The sequence below is a fragment of the Lissotriton vulgaris genome, chromosome 7 (genome assembly GCF_964263255.1).
Source record: "Lissotriton vulgaris chromosome 7, aLisVul1.2, whole genome shotgun sequence".
NCBI classification, from domain to species: domain Eukaryota; kingdom Metazoa; phylum Chordata; class Amphibia; order Caudata; family Salamandridae; genus Lissotriton; species Lissotriton vulgaris.
In genome coordinates this window covers 1,637,747,487-1,637,767,299 of record NC_141695.1, presented here as the reverse complement: position 1 = coordinate 1,637,767,299, position 19,813 = coordinate 1,637,747,487, and the positions used below count along the sequence as shown (strand labels likewise).

General features: G+C 48.9%; 1 protein-coding gene across 6 annotated transcripts in view; it reads right to left on the bottom strand.

The window, feature by feature from the left end:
- The window catches only part of NCOA3 (nuclear receptor coactivator 3), a 633,192-nt gene that overhangs the window by 229,445 nt on the left and 383,934 nt on the right, over window positions 1-19,813 (bottom strand). For all 6 annotated transcript variants that reach the window (XM_086932604.1, XM_086932603.1, XM_086932607.1 and 3 more), the window contains one exon: window positions 17,531-17,770. In XM_086932604.1, coding sequence (XP_086788730.1) covers window positions 17,531-17,770 — 240 coding nt within the window. The remainder of the gene's footprint in view (window positions 1-17,530; window positions 17,771-19,813) is intronic.

Genomic DNA, 19,813 nt, shown 5'->3' with positions numbered 1-19,813 from the left:
GCATCAGAGTGAACCGATACATATCAGAACCCATACAAATCTGCAGAGGTACTAGACAGGGGTGCCCGCTCTCACCGATGCTTTTCGCTTTAGTGCTGGAGCCTCTAGCCTGCAAAATCCGACAAAATTATCACCACTCAGCGATTCAAATGCCCTCCCGACCCATACACATCTCACTGTACGCAGATGACATGGTGTTGTATGTTAAACACCCGGAACAACACCTGAATCCCCTACTGAGGGAATATATAAAATTTGGTCACCAAGCGGGCTTACAGATAAACTGGGATAAGTCTCTGGTGCTGGCACTAACTGACAGCACGCAACCAACCAAACTAGACTATCCATTGGAGTGGCAAGAAGAACCCACTAAATATTTGGGTATATGGTTCCACAGAGACCCTGAGGTGGTCATTAGAACGAACTACGGGAGGGCGATTGCAACCCTGGAGGATAAAATAAAGAAATGGAACAGATTGCCACTTTCGTTGGCGGACAGGGCAGCGATAATAAAAATGGTGCTCTTGCCAAAATTTCTATATTTATTTAACAACATCCCAATAAAACCCCCCGCCGCTGTCTTCCGCAATATCAAAACGCTAGTACTCAGTTTACTATGGGCGGGCAAGCAGGCACGGATGGACCTGCGCACCATGACATTGCCATATGCCAGGGGGGGGTTCAAGGTACCAGACTTCTACCTGTATTACTTGTGCGCGCAGGCGCAATACGCACACTTTTGGTATCATGAAGTGCCCTTCCTGACTCATGTGGCGGTGGAGGCGGGCGACACTGACCCGATTCCATTGGCCAATGTACTCACACACAAACGTACCAGACTACATGATCGGGATATTAACACAGTCAACCCGACCGCTGAGGCGTGGCGGCTAATAGGCAAGGAAGCAAGTTGCCTGCCACTGTACGCACCCGCACTCCCACTAGCACATCACCCAGCCCTCTCGGTGACACAGGAAAGGGTTGGCATGGATCTGCTCCGGCAGGCCGGAATCGACACATTGGGGGACCTATACAAAAATGGAGAATTCCAGACGCTAGATAAATTACATTACATCACAAATCCATCTCCGCCGTTTCATTTTAACTTCTACAGGCTACAGAGAGCAATACGAGAACACTACCCAACATATCCAGAGGAGCCACCAACGCTGGTACCCCTACAGCTGCTCTTGACTACACCCAAAGCATCACACATGGTGTCCAAGCTGTATGCGAGTACACAAGGGGCGGTGGGAAACAACACACACAAGGCCAGGGACAGATGGAGTGCTGGGCTAGCAGAACCCCTGACAGAAGTAGAATGGGACTCCGCATGCATGCTTACGGGTATGCTGACGCCCAACGGGAATTTGAAAATTATACATTACAAGTACTTACATCAGGTCTACCACACCCCCCAGAGGCTACACAAGCATGGCCTGCGGGAGGATTCAAACTGCTGCCGGTGTAAACAAGCAGATGCTGACTTCATGCATCTAGCGTGGCACTGCAGAAAGGTGGCGGGATATTGGGAACAAGTCATGCAGGTGTTGAACGAAATGTTGGGGGTTAACATGCCGTGCGAAGCAAAAATCTGTTTATTGGGTATAACCCCACACTTGAGAGCCTTGAAGCGTAAATTCTGTGCTGTTGCCCTCCTGTTAGCTAAAAGGAGGGTGTCCATACATTGGAATAGTAAAAGGGCACCAGAGGTGAAACGCTGGATTGAAGACATGGTATATTGCCGAGACACGCTCAACACATACGAGGAGGAACTACCAATTGGCTCTAGGCCCAAAGACTACTGGGGGTACCTACGTGACTATTTGCTTGAGCATGGTAAGTCAGATTCAGAATCGGAAGCGATGTAATTGGGCTTCTGATGGGGACAACACAGGACGAACGACTGTAAAGTGCTGGCACCTAGGAGGGAGTATGCTGTGATGCAGAGGGGAGGATGCAGGGAGAGAACTACAAGTTGGGGAATGCACAATTAAGTTACATTTAAGTTAAAGGGAACAAAAAACTGTAAAAAAGTAAGATTATTGATGTATCAGGCAGCGGACGTAGCACTGACGTGCGACTGGACTCTATCTGACAATTCGCCGCCGGTCCTCTGGATGTCGGCTGATGGGCTGTGTACATCTAACAATGTTGCTAATAACAATAAGTGCTGGACGCCGGCCCAGTGAGGTTGTAGGCGAGCACGCTATTGGTGATTATCGATTTGTATTGTATGAAATGAACAAAAGTGCAATAAAATTCTTACACCAAAAAAAAAAAAAACTTGGCGGGGCTTTAATGTCAATGTCAGAGTTTCTTATATAGCGCAGCTTATCACCGTGAGGTCTCAAGGCGCTTGCAGCATAAGGAACCAGAAAAAAGGTGACAGACAGAAGAAAAAAAGGGAATTAGACAGCACTGGGAGTCCTACTTGGGAAAAGCCAGGTTTTTAGTGCTTTACAAAATTTCTGGTGCTCCACGATGGAAAGTAGGTGGGTAGGTAGTATGTTCCAGAGTGTGGGGGCAAGGAAGGAGAACAAGCGTTGGCCGTACCTGGAAGAACGCACACGGGGTTGTGTCAGCAGGAACTTATCGCTAGACCTTAAAGGTCTTATCGGAACATACCAAGTGAGTTTTTTTTTTTAAGATAGCGAGGCCCTTTGCTGTATAGTGCGTTGTGGGCCAGGCTCAGGATCTTAAATTGGCTTCTTTGCTTGACAGGGAGCCAGTGCAATTTTTCCAGACACGTTGAAGACGCCGTCCTGGGTGGCATGTCCAATACTAGTCTGGCGGCAGTATTCTGCAGAATTTGCAGCTTTGCCAATAAATCCCCATTCAGGCCATGGTACAGGGCATTACCATAGTCAAGACGACTAATAAGGCCCTGCACCAGAGGTTTTCTTGCCTCGATGGGGAGCCACCTAAAGATTTTCCTGAGGCGACGCATTATTCCATAGCAGGTGCCAGTCATCTTGGCTACATGATTTTTCATGGACAGAGTGCTGTCAATAATTATTCCCAGGTTGCGGACGGCCGTCTTGGGGGTGGGACATATCCCTAATTCGGCTGGCCACCATTCCTGGGTCCAGCACTTCTCAGCCTTGCCAAACAGGATGATTTCTGTCTTATCAACGTTTAGTTGGAGCTTATTATCTCGCATCCAGCTGCTGATCTCACCCATGCAGTTTTTAAAGCGAGTGCAGGTGTCTTTTGAATCTGCACCGCACTTGATCAGCAGCTGGGTGTCATCAGCATATGACACGGTTTAAAGCCAAATGATTTCATGATTTTAGCCAGAGGAGTCAGGTATAGGTTGAAGAGCAGCGGGCTCAAAATCGACCCTTGGGGCACCCCCACAGTCACAGGGTGACTGCCGGAGACCAGGGAATCGACTCGAACGGTGGTGAGGAGATCGGTAAGGTAGTCTTCAATCCACCCCAAGGCCCTCCCTCTGACACCTATCTCCCACAGCCGTTGTTTCAAAATGCTGTGGGAAATGGTGTCAACGGCCGCGGAGAGATCCAGGAGGATGAGGATGGCCGAATCGCCCCCATCCACTGCAAGTCTGATGTTGTCCACTATCTCAACGACAGCCGTCTCGGTACTATGGGCGGCCCGAAAACCGGACTGAGAAGGGTCCAGAGCACCACACGCCTCTATATAGGCCATCAGTCGGTTGTTGATAAGAAGCTCCAACACTTTGCCAAAGAAAGGTAACCGCGATATTGGCCGATAATTGTTGTTATTGTTATTGTTATTTTTAATTTGTAGCGCGCTCAATCACCTACAGGCCTCTAAGCGCTCGGGAATCGATGGTAAACAACAACTTTGACAGTACAGAGGGCATCCACTAGCCTAGGTGGCTCACAGGGCTCTCCTGAACAACAGCGTTTTCAGCCCCTTTCTGAAACGTAGGAGGTTTCCTTCCTTCCGTAGTGGCTCAGGTAGTGTGTTCCATAAATGCGGAACCAGCACCGAAAAGGCTCTTCCGCCCTTGGTGGCAAGTTTATACCGAGGGCAAACTAATAGCTGAGAGTGTGAGGATCTAAGAACTCTCTTTGGGCTATACATTGCCAGGCGATCTTTAATGTAGGCGGGTGCCATGCCGTAGATGGCTTTATGGGCGATGCACAAGCTTTTAAATTCCACTCGCTCCTTAATAGGGAGCCAATGGAGGCTGTGTAGCAGGGGGGATGCTTTAGTGTGTCTTGGTTGTCTGAAGATAAGACGGGCGGCATCATTCATCACCACCTGTAGCCTATTTATCAAGGTTTTTGGTAGGCCAAGGTAGAGGGCATTTCCATAATCTATGCGTGAGATCACAGTAGCTGCGACGATGGAACGTAGCATAGATTGTGAAATGATAGGCACTAATTTCCGTAGCTGTCGGATAATATTAGTACAGCTGCCCACAACTGAGGAGATTTGGCTGACCATAGAGAGGTCACAATCCAATTTAATCCCCAGGCTCTTCACGTTCAAACTGGGTTTTGGGGCTGGACCTAACTCTGCGGGCCAATAGAGGTCACACCATGGTGAGGTGGCAGATGAAATAACCAGAACCTCAGTCTTGTCTGGATTAATTTTTAGGAGGTTTCCTGTCATCCACTGGACCGTGTGTCTCAAGATATTCTGAGTGTGGAGTTGGGCGGTGTTTGTATTGTCAACACTCAGCAGCAGCTGCGTGTCGTCTGCGTAGTTTTATACTGTGCAGCCCATGCTCGCCAGGGAGGCAATCAGAGGCTGCAGATATAGGTTAAACAGCAGTGGGGATAGGGCCGAGCCCCGAGGTACCCCACATTCTATTTCTCCCACTGCGGAGATTTCTTCTCCGAGTTGTATTCTTTGTGTCCTTCCTGACAGAAAGGACTGCAACCACTCGAAAGCCCGGCCTTTGATGCCAAAGTCACTCAGCCTTCCCAATAGCAACGCATGGCTGACGGTATCGAACGCCGCTGAAAGGTCTAAAAATCAGGGCGCTCGGTTTTTTACCGTCAGCCAAGCCTCTCAATTCATCCAGCACCGAGAGCATCACCAACTCGGTGCTGTGGTGTGCTCGAAACCCTGCTTGTCGTTCGTGAAGCAGGGAATGGGACTCCAAGTACGTGGACAAAGCTTTTAGTACATGTTGCTAATGGGACAGTAGAGTAGGATCATCCGAGGGTTTTTTCAAAATGGGCTTTACTTGGGCATGCTTCCATTTCGTGGGGACGTGCGCTTGCTCAAGCGAAGCGTTGAATATGGCTGTAAGGGGTTCTGCAAGCAGGGGCATTATTTTTGTCCCACGGCGGGGAGGGAAAGGGTCCATAGGCGAACCGGACTTTATTTTGCTTAAACCTTTCAGGGTTTCATCAACGGTGATGGAGGCAAAATCAATTAAATGGAAAGCTTGGCCACAAGCCTCCTCCGGCAAGGACGTTACCGGATTCCTATGTAACGAGGGTTGATTCGAGTCTGAAATAGGAAATGCAGAATATATTTTTATTCTCGAAGAAATTAGCCATTGACTCAACCCATTCTTTCGAATGGCTAAATGAAGATTTCTCAACGCGGGGGGACGTAAATTCCTTTAATATCTTATATAGCTCCTTACTATAACTCGCCGCAGTGTTTATTCGCTGCGTCAGGTAATTCTTCTTCGCCATTTTTATATTTCTCATATAACTAAGATGGAGCCGCTTGTACTTAGCTTTGTCCGTATCCGTTCTAGAAGTCCGCCAGTGTCGTTCAGCAGCTCTACTAGCCAGTTTTTCGTTTTTTAAACTGGCCGTAAACCATGGAGATGCTGTCGATTTTACTTTAACTGTAGTTTCCGGAACGGCTTGGTCTAAAGCTAGTAAAATAGAGGACTCCAAATTGGTTACCATTTGCTCTAAAGAAGATAAAGGGCAGTATTCTAGTTTAAAATGGGCTTGCAATACATGCGATGTAAGTTTATGCCATGGACGAATCCGCACTCTGTCATTGTTCACGGGGGGAATTAAAGTGTTATGTGAAAAGCTAAACTTTAAAAGATAATGGTCAGTCCAGATCATGGGGAAAGGATCTTCCATATGAATTTTAGGACTACTAGTAAAGATCAGGTCAAGAGAGTGGCCTGCACGATGAGTGGGGCCCCTGACTTTTTGTGTGAGACCCAAACTTTCCATTGTGCCAATTAGGAGACTAGTCTCTGGATCTCCAGAGAGTTCCCCATGATAATTAAAATCACCCAATAGGATGAAATTCTCCGAGGCCAGAGCGTGGGTCGCTATTGTTTCAAGTATTAGATTAACAAAGCCCGTTTTGCTGGTCGGCGGTCTATAGATTAAAGCTACCCGCCAACTCTCCATCAGGGAAAATTGTAAATTTACTATCATGATTTCTAGCATGGAGTTAGACCGAGACTCCAGTAGCTTGGCCTCGATTGGGGATCTGGCTGCAATTGCCAGACCTCCCCCTCTCTTCCCTTCCCTGTCTACCCTTATTATGTGATATTCCGAGGGGAAAGCATTTGCTACATCCGGTGCCGCCTGGCTATGCAGCCAGGTTTCGGTGAAAAAACAAACCTCTGGTTTGTCTGCCTCCAGTAAACTCCATACCTCAATCGCATGCTTAGATATTGAGCGGGCATTTAGATACAGTGCCGAGATGGTCGCATCTTTTGCCGAGCAATTCCTACTAGACATGGTTTGTGAACTGTTAGACTGGGCGGTCTTTAAAAGCCTTGCCGCCTTTGTAACGCGACCCATAGCCTCTCCTGCTATCAGGAGCAGGCCCCCTTCCCGTCTCACCCACTTTTCAGCGGGAGGACAGGCAGGAAAAATAAGAGCAGCCCAGAAGGTGTGGCTACCTTTGCCAGCCCCAACACTCACTCTTTAGTGCCTGCCATCTTGCAGATGGCAGGCACTCTCCAATAAGGATAAAGAATTGTGCTCACTCTCCCATGTGGGCTGAGCACACTAAGGGTTTATACACCCTAAGTTCAGTAGTCCATTGGCTACTTCCTTGAGACCCATGAAATAGCCCCTATAGTATTTATGGGCAGCACTGAACCCAGAAGGCAGATTCAAGCAATCTTCGAAGGACGAAAGAAGACGCACAGTAGAGGAGACTGCAGGGAAGAACTGACTTGGTCCCAGTCTGCAGTTTCCAAATATCTTACGCCAAAAGTCACCTTGTCCTGCAACCAACAACCTCTAGAACCCCTGGAAGCACTGACTGCCTTTAACAAAGACCGGATCTCCTGTGAACTGCAGCTCTGTTCAAAAGAAACTCCCAACCTGCTGAGTACAACGAAACCAGACACCTGGAGCCACCACTGCACCAGTCATCTACGGCCAGAGTGGCCCACTGGTCTTAGAAAGGTCCCCCAACTCTCCAGAGTCGAGTCTACCATGGGTTGACCCCTCCAGGACTCAGACGTCACCTGCAGCCTTTGCACGGAGACCCCATCCCCCAACTGGGATTGGCCCAGTAAGGTGAAATCTGACCTCAAAATGCAGCCCTGCATTCAGCCGACCTGCACCCTGGAGAAGAGGACCTGAGGTGCACCAACATCCCTGAGACCACCAACTTACCTGCCCAGCTGTTTGATTCCTCCCAGAAGACTTCCTGGGCCAAGCCTGCAGCCGAAATCCAAAACCAGCAACTCCCACTGAAAACAGGGCAGTCAAAGCCAAATCAGCACTCAGCACCTGGACGCCCGTGTCGCTGTGGGTGCACCTTGTGTGCCAACTCTGATCCCCCTTTGCCCTGAGCTTAACCCTAGGATCTTTGCTCCCTCAACCTTGTGGCTTGCCGGAGAGCATCCACCAACCAACAGCCTCCTGCTGCACTGTGCCTCAGCACTCTGCACCCAGCCACCCTAGTGCCGCTGAGGGTGCTTTTTGAGTGCATACTTTACCCTGGGGAAACTCTTGTTCTAACCCCAGAAACTCAACCCTCAAGACCATTTACTTACCTGCCAACCGATAACCTCCTGTTTCTCCATAGGAATGCATTGACTGTTTTCCTCTGAAAACCTTCAAAGTGTTGAGGGCGTTTGTATGGAAACATGAGGGTGTATGCCCCCTATCCCCCTTTTCCTCTCTGTGATAAGCCCCCTTACTTGGCCCTGACGGGGATTCTCACTGGCCAGGCTGTTGCATCCAATCTTGAGGATTTTTCTCCCTACCTTCCCCTACGCTGGTGCTTACCCCGACTGCCGTGTTTCAATAGCTGTGGAAACTCAGACTGCTGCCTTTCAATCTGCGGAGACTCCCTTACCCTAGGCCCCGCCTCCCCGCACCAGCCTGATTCCTTTGTCCTTTCTTACTTATTGCCCTAGCCTCCTCATACCCTCCTCTCACTCTTGTCCTCCACTCCTCCCTTCCCTTTTCCCCTCCTCTCCTACTACCACCTGCTTCACCCCCCTTTACCTACCTCTCCTACCTCAGCCTGCCACAACCCCTTTTACCTCCCTCTGTTCCCTCTTAGTGCCTCCTCCTCACAACCCTACTATGCCTCCCCTGCATCTATCCAAACACGGCCCAAACTCTTGGTCCATTCTCTACCCCCCTAATCTCTCAAAATATGCACAAAAAAATTCAAACACAGCCTTCTCATCCTTAACCCTGAAACACTCATCGTTGACAACTACTACAGCCTCACCTCCCCTATTATTACCAACTACATTTTCTATTCCAAACGCCCCTCTAAATGGAAAAGCACTTTCCTACAATCCCTCCCAGTCACAAAGTGCCTCAAAATCCCCCATGGCCACAAACTATTCACGACTCCCTCTACTACCTTTCCTGGGGAAATCGACATCTCCATTTTTAAAACCGGAAACATCCTCATCGAAGCTGCCATTCCCCACCTCAACACCTTTGAATTTCACTTCAGATCACTGACAATCCAACTTCACAAGTCCAACAACCTTCCCCCCTCTCATTCTTTTCCCACAACTGCAACTCCTCTCCCTTATCCTCTACTCCCCTCTGCAGACATGCCCACGTCCAACAATGCCATTCAATTGCTGACCTCCACCCCCCGTTCAGTCCTCTGGCCCTTCCTACTCCCACAGTCCCTCCCCTTCCGCAGGACCTCCTTACTCCCCGCAGCTCCCAATCCCCCGCACACGAGACCTGCCCTCCCTCACACCTCACTCCCCACGCCACGTGTGCTAACCCCCACCCCCATATGGACTCTTCGTGCCCTTCCCCTCCTCCTCTGAACCCACCCTTTTCCTCCTCTTCTAATCCCATCCTCTCCCCCCCGAAACTAATTGCACCCACCTCCCCAAACCGTCTCGCACTTTATTCCAGTCCCTGCACCACCTTCCCTAGACCCATCCTCTCTCCCTTTGAAACTCACGACTCCCACCATCCCGACCCACCCTTCACCCTACTTCCAAACAATCCTCCCCCTCCTTCACCCTTTATGGCCATATACCCACCTTCCCCCTCCATGCCTCTTCTCTTGCCCTACTATGAACTCCCCGTGCCGCTCCCTTCACCTTCTCCAATTTCCCACCTTAGTCTTATATCTAACTCTCTTGGCAACATTGAACGCATCCTCGCCACTCTCTCTAGAGATCTCGCTCATCTTAGATCTGATTTCTATTCCCGCAAAAACGGAGGCCTCCCACTCCGGATAAACTCCACTCACACCAAACATATTAATCCCACTACCCCCAAACCATTTTGCACAACTCCTCTACACTGCCGCACACACAGACCTCTCCGCACCGCCTGCCCCCTCTCACCTATGGAGATCTTAGACCTCTGCAAATCCTACCCTCCCTGCTCACCCACTAATATCCAGCCTCCCCCTGTCTCCAGCATCCCTGTCATATTGGGGACTAGCCGAACTCCCCGCTCACCTAGCTCACCTATGCCACCTCCCCAACTCCCCTCCATCCACTCCCTTCCACTCCCCAAAACCCCCCTAAACCTCTTTCCTGCATGCTTGTCAATTGTCGGTCCGCTGTTCGACATGCCATTGAAATCTCTGAAACTATTCTTAGTGAATCCCTCGACATCGCGTTCCTAACTGAAACCTGGTTCAATGACCACTCAACAAGCATCCTTGACCTCCTCGCCCCTACGGGCTACTCTATTCTCAGAAAAGACCGGCCCATCCGAAAAGGCGGTGGTGTTGCTATCATATTCAAAGAAGAATTACAACTTTCCCTTGTCAATAACACTAATTACTCTGCCCTTGAATACCTCGAAGCTGAACTCAAAATTCACGGCTCCCAACCCATTCGCCTTCACAACATATATAACCCTCCCAGCAATACACATCCCTTCGTTGATGAGCTATCCGACCTTCTTACATAATCGTCACTTTCCAACTCCCAAAACATTTTCCTGGGAGACCTCAACCTCCATTGGAATGAGACCACTAACTCCTCTATCACCCTCCTATCCAACCTTCTCGAGATCAATAACCCTGAGCAAATTTGTAAATCTTTGACCCATTCTAAAGGAGCAATCCTAGATGCCATCATTACAAGCAAAGATCTAGCCCGCCTATCCAACATCGTTCCGATCGACTGGTCCGACCACCATCTCATTCTGTTCTCTATAGCGGTCTCTGCCATCCCCCTTCCCACGAAAATCATTAAACCCAGGAAACTGTCCAGAAATCTTAATATCCCCCCTGATTTACTGGAATCCAAACTCCATGCCCAACTTCTCGCCATCCCTCTCTCACTGAACGCGAATGAGCTTACAGAACACTACAACAAAGCAGTCGTGGATACCCTAGACCTCCTGGCCCTGCTGAAGCTTAAAAACCAAAGAACCATTCCTTCCAAATCATGGTTTAATTCTGAGCTTAATAATGAAAGACGCTCACTTAGACGGACGGACAGAACGTGGAGACAACACCCTACCCCTTTGCACCTAGCTCGTCTTAGACTTGCAAGATCATCTTACAAAAAACACATCTTTAAACAAAAAGCATCCTTTTTCCGAGCACAACTGGACCGAGCCAAAAATAGACCCAGAGAACTGTTTAACATTGTTCGCAGTCAAACCTCATCCATTCCTATACTTCTGGCTTCGACCACTAGATGCGAAGAAATAGCCCTCTTTTTCTCTGAAAAAAATTGCTAGAATAGAACAATCCTTCCTCCAGACTCCGACCCCTACCTCCATTTTGGACATCTCCCCTAACTCACCTGCATCCCTCCCACCCCCACCACTGCACCCTCCATGATCCTACATAACATTGATCTCCCGTTCCCCTCCATTCCATCCACCCTCCACGATTCCAATCCCCCTAACACTCTCCTTAAAAATAATGCCCCCTGGCATCATTTCCAGCCAGTTACTGAAAGAGATGTCTTTGACATCATTGCGAAACTTAAACCCTCCTACCACACTAAAGACCCCCTCCCCTCTAAACTTGTCCAAAATCTCAAACACATCATTACCTCTTCCTGGACCTCTATCATTAACACTTCCCTAGCCACCGACTGTGTCCCTACCTCCCTACAACTGGGCCAAATCACCCCCATTCTCAAAAACCCTACTGCCGACCCTAATGACCTCAACAACCTCCGTCCTATTTCCAATCTGCCCCTTCTCTCGAAAGCCCTGGAAAAATGTGTCCTTCAGCTTGACAGACACATTGAACTTTTTAACTTACTTGACCCCCTCCAATCAGGCTTCAGGAAAGGTTGCAGCACTGAAACGGCCATGCTTAACATTGTAGATGACATTCACCACTCCCTCGACAATGGCAAATCTAGCCTATTGATCCTCCTCGATCTCTCCGCAGCGTTCAATACCGTTAACCATTCTGTTCTACTCAAAGTCCTTAGAGAATGATTCAGCCTTAATGGTATGACTCATAATTGGTTTGTCTCATACCTGCAACACTGTGCTCAACAAATTAAAATCCAAAACTGCGTATCGAACCCCTCCCCCATTTCTCTAGGAGTTCCGCAAGGATCCATACTCTCTCCCTCGCTCTTTAACCTCTTCATGGAACCCCTCACCCTCATTCTCAAACAAGCCGGGATCAACTACCATCTTTATGCGGACGATCCACAACTCCACCATAAGATAAAAACCCATGCTGACATCCTCCACCTCAACAACACCCTCATCAAAATTCAAGCCTGGTTCCACTCGAACCACCTCAAACTTAACCCTAAAAAACTGAAATTATTCTTTTCTCCCCAAAAAACAACCAGCTCCCCATTCAAAATTGGATCACTGACCTTAATGCCCTCAACTGCCCCTGGTCCCTAGCCACCTCAGTCAAATCCTTGGACATCTCCCTTGACAACCGCCTATCTCTCAACGTACACATCAAAAACTCTGCCAAAGGAGCCTTCTTTACCCTCCGTAACCTTAAGAGAATTAAGCCCTTCATCCCAATTGATGATTTTAAACTAGCAGTTCAATCTCTTGTTCTATCGCGCATTGATTACGGCAATGCCATCCTCATCGGAATTCCCAAAACACACCTGGCACCTCTATAATCAGTGCTCAACCTCGCGGCCAGGCTTATCACAAACTGCAAACTATTTGACCACATCTCTCCCGCCCTTAAAACCCTCAAATGGCTCCCCATTGAAGGCAGATCCACTTATATAACCACCTGCATTACGCACAAAATCCTCCACCAAAACACTCCGACATACCTTGCTGTCAAATTGACCAAAGCAGGCTGCACGCGATCCCTGAGAAGCTCCAACACCCTCCTACTCATCCCCCCCTTCAGAAAAATGAATGAAATGAAAATTGCACTTGTATAGCGCTATCTACCCGGAGGCCTCGTAGCGCTTATGACTGAAAGCTTACTTAGCGCGGGTTCGGGGCAGATCAGCAGAATTTAGCATACAAGTGGGTTTTCAGAGCTTTCCTGAAGGAAAGATGATTAGTGGTTCCTCGCAGGGGTAAAGGAAGGGTGTTCCAAAGCTTAGCCGCAGTGTGAGAAAAAGAGCGGACTCCCCAGCGGGCTTTCCTGATTCTGATCGAGGTAGCCAGTTGCAGGGTACCAGATCGGAGGGCGCGGGACGGGGCGTAGGGAGTGACCAAGGGCTGTAAGATTGCAGGGCCCAGGCGATAGAAGGCTTTGTGTAGAATACACATAGCCTTGAATTGTACTCTAGCCGCTATGGGGAGCCAGTGAAGCTCCCTTAGGGCATTCCTTGCTGACTGCCAGCGAGGAAGATTGTAGAGTAGACGGGCCGCACTGTTTTGGGTGACTTGGAACTTCTGAGTGACAAAGGATGGGGCTCCCATATAGAGAGCATTCCCGTAGTCCAGGCAAGATAGTATAAGGGCCTGAACCAGGATCCTCCTTGCCTGAAAAGGAAGCAGAGGGAGCACCTTCCGCAGCATCCTCATCAGTCCAAAACAGGTAGCTGCGGTTTTTGTGGCTTGGGCCGAAAAGTTCAAGGCTGTGTCAAACCAGATCCCCAAGCTTTTTAATTGGGGCTTGGGGACAGGGGGCGGGCCCAAACATGGTGGCCAGATGGATGTAAAGACAGAGGGAGAAGGATTACCCAATAAAATGACATCTGTCTTCTCCCCGTTAAGTTTTAAACAGGAAGATTGCATCCATCTGGCAACGGCCTCCAGACAGGGGCCTAAGGTGTTGGACGATCCCTCCGAGTGGTCTAAAGAGACCACCAGTTGGGTATCGTCTGCGTAGGTGACAATACGCACACCGAAGGGATGGACTATCCTGTCTAGGGGTTCCACGTAGGTGTTAAACAGGGTGGGGCTCAGGGAGGAGCCCTGAGGAACCCCACACCTGAGTGGATGTTTAGGTGACACCACCTCACCCTCAAAGACCTGGAAGAAGCGGTCAGCCAGGAAGGATGTCAGCCATTCCAGGGCCGCGCCCGATACGCCCATGTCCGCCAGTCGTTGTAATAGCGTGACATGGTTTACCGTGTCGAACGCGGCGCTGAGGTCTAATAAGATGATGGCGACTTTTCCACCCCGGTCTAACACTGCTCTTGCCTCCTCTGTTACCGCTAGGAGGGCGGTTTCAGTCCCATGTAAAGGGCGAAACCCTGTCTGAGAGGCACGCAGAAGGCTATTTGATTCCAAATAGTTCATCAAGATGTTATTTACGTGCCTCTCAAGCAGTTTGCTTAGCCAGGGGAGCAAGGAGACAGGACGGTAATTCGCCAAGTTGCACTGGTCAAGATTGGGCTTCTTCAACAAGGCCCTCACCATCGCACATTTCCATGACGGAGGTACGGCTTTAGAGGAGATGGAAGTGTTGAGCACGTCCAATATGACCGGGCGGATCACGTCCATAGCCTTACTGAGGGTCTGAGGGGGTGCTGGGTCATTGGGGGAGCCAGAAGTAGTTTTGGAAATAAGTCTGTCTAGGACCGGAATATCCAAGAGTGGGATTGTGTCAAGCCTACAGGGGACAGAGGCCTCAGAGGCTGTGGAGACAAGGGGTTCCGGATCGTTGTTGACATTCCCAAAAGAGGAGTATATAGTCAGGATTTTTTCAGAAAAGAAAGTAGCCAAATCATTGCAGCGGTTTTGGGCACCATCCGCAGAGGGGCATTCTCCAGGGGGGGAAATGATTGATTTGACAATTTTAAAAATTTCCCTTGGGGCATTGGCGGCTGTGTTAATTTTGCTACCGTAAAAAGAAGCTTGTGCCGCCTTTAACTCCAGTTTATAGAGCCTAATGGCCGCTCTATATTCATCCTTCTTAAGTTTGGCGTAGTCCTGTCTCCAGGCTCTTTCGTATTTACGACAGGCTATTTTCATGGTCTTGAGAGTGGGAGTGAACCATGGGGCCGCTTTAGGTCTTTTCGTGGGGTTACTAGCCTGTACAGGGAGTACCCTGTCAAGTGTGGAGGTGATCCAATCATCAAAGTTGTTGGCTGCTATGTTGGCATTCAGTGTCTTCCTAGGTTTATCTCTAACTAGGGCAGCTTCCCAATCCGGGAGGGGGAGAGAGGACCATTTCCTACCTCGATGTTTAACGAGGCCGTGGGTGAGGGGAGGGGGATTTGTACGCCAGGTAAAAGGAATCAAGAAGTGATCCGTCCAAGGTATTGGAAAGAATTCCACTCAGTCACGCTCCTCTTCAGGCAATGCCCCTCTTATTTGGAATGCCCTCCCACCAGACCTCCGTTGTAACCCGTCCTACCCCAGCTTAAAAAAAGAACTCAAACTTCTCCTTAATAAATACGGGGGCTTCTAATCACCTGCGGAGTGGCCTCGCCTTCTTCAGCATCCCCTCACCCAGCTGCTCCACCTACGGCTAGTGAACCCTCTCAAACCCCCATCTCCTTCCCTTCCCCTTCATTCGTATCACCTTCCCTCCCCCCCCATGCCCCTCCTTTACCTCCCGTTTCTTACTACACTTTATGACCTTCAGTTTTTCTTTCACATTTTTGTCCTTCCTGCTCCTAGGTATATTTTATCGAACCTTCTCACCAAACTGCGACCTCTATATTGTATATCTTATTGTGTTTAGCAATTGTTTTTTACTTTTTCATCTAGTTTAACCTTTATTCTATATGGCCTGCTTATTTTTTAATCAACGTTCTGTATTTCTACACACTGTACCTGTATTTAAACACCTTTCTGTTACAATTGTAAAGCGCTCTGATACCTCTGGGTCCAGCCAGCGCTATATAAAACCTCTAAAATAAATAAAATTAAAATAACTTACATAACCGTTTTGAGGAAATCAGTTTACTCATCTTTTACCTAGGAAATGTCCCTGTGTGATATCTAGTTATATCACTCTGAGCAGAAAAAATAGTCCAAAAGTAATTTCAACTGTATTTAAATATTTTACAAACCTGTAATAAAAGTAATTCTCATCCAGCTTGCTAGATCAATCTGCCTTGAAAAGTACAATTCTATTTACCTGTACCAAGTCCTGCGTCATTCTAAAAATAAACTATAACTAAAGAATTATTTTTAATACAAATTGCTCTGAGTTCAGTTTTTGAGTGTGTGAAATCATGTCTTGCCTGAGTGTACAATAAATGCTTAACACTATCCTCTGATAAAGCATTGCTGCTCGCCCACACTACCACAAATACAGACACGGAGCCGCAGACGACGCCTACCGACGCGCAAGGGTACTGCTGACGAAAACTTTCCGGATCCAGCCTGACGCCTGGGGATATTCTAAGGTAAGGAATCGAACACTAACCTGTTTCTTTCAGATAGGTAGTGCATGTACTGAAAGCAGAACTTGCTTCCTAACCGCAAGATAATTACAGCAAATATATACATGCAGTTCATGCTCACCTTACACACATTACATAATCCACTTCAGGGTGTCCAGGAGCGAACTTCAGTCTATTCTTACATGCATCGTATGGAGGCCAAGGCAGAATGGGCTAATCCTAAAAGGACAGTGCAGGGCGAGCATTGTGAAAAACAGTTTGTGTGTGTGATTCCTTAAGACCCTACTTACCAATTTACTCTAAGGTTTATAAAGTGAGTAGTGCTCATGTGGTAATAGTAACACCATTAGCAGGGCTTGAAAAAGCAAACCGGAGGTATGAAACAGAGAAATACTAGGTTATAAAGCACATGGGCAGCTTGCACAGAGTTGAAAAGGAGGCAAGCAGATGCCTAGGATCTACTCACAGACATCTGCAGTTGCTACTAGCTATTTCAGCTGTCATCTCAACTCAATTAGATACTAAGACAACACTGCTATTCTAATCTCCACATTTGTCTACTCCTGAAAAAAGAAATAAATAGGAACAGCACCGTGCAGCTCTCGAATCAGCAATTGAGAAACTCAATTCGAAAAATGCCAAAGTAGCAGTTGCCAAAAAGAGGACCAAAGCACCACTGCTGCACCGTCATGCAAGAACTGCAGTGGGCACACTCAAGTGGCAACAATGTTATGTGATGGATGCAGCCATTTCCAATTGAATAGGTAATTTCTTCAAAGACGCAATCCAACAATTCTCCCTAGGAACATTCATGTGTCAATTAACCAAACGTAAAATTAAGTTGACCTTGTAAGCAAGTGGAAAGCAGATAAGGGATATATTCATTTATTGAACCGTCAAAAATTAGCTCATCGAAAATAGTAAGTGGGGTTTTAAAAGAAGCACAATGGACTAGTTCATCTTAGTTTTGATGGATCTATTGGTGGTGCTATGTCCATGGAACCAGTTTCAAGTATGCTTCCTGAGTGGACAGGCCAATGTAAATGGTGAGAGTAGTAGTATGTTAAATAACTTCTAGATTCAAGTGTCACTAAAGTCTTAGCTTGATAATTCCACTTTACTTAAAGTAAACTGAAATGACCATCTACCTTATGTCTGATATTACAGTACTGCTTGGAGACTGATTTTATAATAGAAACTGAACCCCCCCCCCCAAAAAAAAAGGTGTGCAGAACTATTGTGATAACTGCATAAGTGACAATGGGAGATAAGTGCAACTGACTAATATTGAGATCAGACATACTACACAATGCAGGAATAGTAATGCTCAATAATAGAGGAACACATAGAAATACACAGGAACAGACAATATTCTTAGCTCAAGAAAAGATTTGAAGGTGCAAAAAAAAAAAAACATACTCATCTGAATCATCTGTTGTTGCGTGATTGGTCTTGAGCCAGGCATACTGTTTGATCTTGCTGGAAGGCCTGCCATGGCACCACCTAGCGTAGGCCTGGGCATGGACGAATTATAGTCTGGTCCAGGTCTCCCACCAGCTACAGGATTAGATTGTTCCATACGATTCACTTTTGGATTCTGAACGCCCCATTCACCTGTTGGATGCTGGTTCATACTCATACTTCTGTTTGGGGCACATGCTAAAAATGAAAGAGAAAGCCATTCAAAGCTTTCACAAGTATTTGATGCAGGAATTGTTTACAGTTAATAGGAAGATATTACTTGGTGATATGTGGAAATCAAAAGGTAAACACAGCCAGGTTAAATGTCACTGGAAAGGCCACATACCTTTGGCGCATATACTCCCCTCAATATATACTCCCCTCAATATATGATTTACGCATGAGAATTTCAGGGAAGTGTAATTGTCACTTTAATCCTTCTGTAATCACCACCTCCCAGCCTCAACTTGCAATAATAATTTCCATGTGTCCTCTAGTCAGCAACACAGTGCTTTAAACAAAAAAACAAGACAGAGCAAAAGACATAAGAACCATGGAGCAGAAAATAAAGATGAAATGAGAGCCAGAGAGCGAGACAGAGGGCCAAAGAGACAGAGCAAGACACCGAGAGTGAGAGAGCGAGAGACACACACAAAGAAGAAAGGCCAAAAAGAGAGAGCAAGAATTGGGATACATAACCTGCGCTGCTCGCTGTTTCTGCCCTGGTGGGACTACCGGTGAAAGGGAGAGGCTGACCTTTCAACAGGAGCAATGGTAAGAAGATTTGCATAATTCTACGTCTTAGAAGCGCTACTTCAGTGAAACATTACCTTCAGATATGGGAAAACTGAAGCTAGCATCTAAGTCTGCAGGCAAGGGGGGCGTGGCTTAACCACAGACTGGCATGGCTGCTTGAGCTAGGAGCTCCGCGCCAGCCTCGGAGGTTTTATCCAGGAAATAGACCCGGGGAGCGGCATCTGTGCCCTGGAGGGGCCCCCTGCAGCTGTGGAGGCGCCGTTGTGCGGATTGAGAGCTGACGGCGGGGCCGCTGCCGGCGTCGGAACGAGGACGGCCGCAGGCCTGCAGGAGAGTGATTGGCCATCTTGGCGGGGCATAGTCTTGGTGCTGCATCCACGGCCTCACGTGATCCACGCGAGGCCGCTGCGGAGGCAGGGCGGCCATTTTGCGGCCGATCCGAACTTTACCAATTCCTCGCCTCTGGCGGCGGGGACGGCTGAATAGCGGCGGGACTGCTGGTAGGTGCTACTGAAGGCGCCCCATTGAGCGGAGGTCCCGTTAAGCTGTGGGGCCTAGCGTAACAACCCTGTGATGCCACGGGAGGTTCTTTGTGGCGATCCAGCCGGCCCAGGGAGTGGAAGCGTCTGAGGACCTGGCCGGCTGAGAGCTTGATCTCGGGCGGGCCCCACTGTGGCGGAACTGGGCAGCGCCAGTGAGGGAGGCTCGCTACGGGCAGCGGACTCGCCTGCGGTTGGGGAGCCACGCCTGGGCACCGGCTGGCTGGAGAGGTGATCACCGGCTGTATTGCGGAGGCCTACATTCTACTGGAGGAGCGGCTGAGCCCCCCCTTTTGCCCGGAGACGAGGAGCCTGGCTCGTGGCCTGTTGGGGCGAGACTGACGGGTGAAGATACCCCCTGCCACCCGGACCTGGTGAAAGACATTGAAGAACGCGGCCCGGCTGGGATCGTACATGGGAGGCCTGGTGGCACGCAGCCTCCTTGGACCGTAGGTTGCTGGGGTAGATGGGGCGGCTCAGTTTCAGGACTGAGTAGGGCGGTGGGGCTCCACCGCTGCAGCAGTATCCCGATGCCTGGGTGCGGACGACGCCACCCGCGGGGGCAGCAGCTGAAGGGTGGCGCTTCTTGCCTGAGATACCTACCTGTGCCAGTGGGGGCTTCACAGAAAGGTGCCTAGCCCGGCGGTACTACTCTGGTTCGACGAGGGGTGAGTGAGTAGCCCGGCGCCTCTACCACTGTTACGGACGATTGGGTGTTGTGTGGCCCCCGCTTGACGAACCCTGGGACAGACCCCGCGGTCAGGAATATAGGGAAACAGAGGACGAAACCTGGGGCGCCCCCCCACATCCCGTGGAGGTGTCGGAGGGCCAGGATCAGGAGCCCGCCGGGGTGCAAGCATCTGGACTACAGCAGCAGCAGCTGGAACAAATCCTGAAGGCCATAACGGACATGAGGGAGACGTTGCATCATGATATAACACAGGTA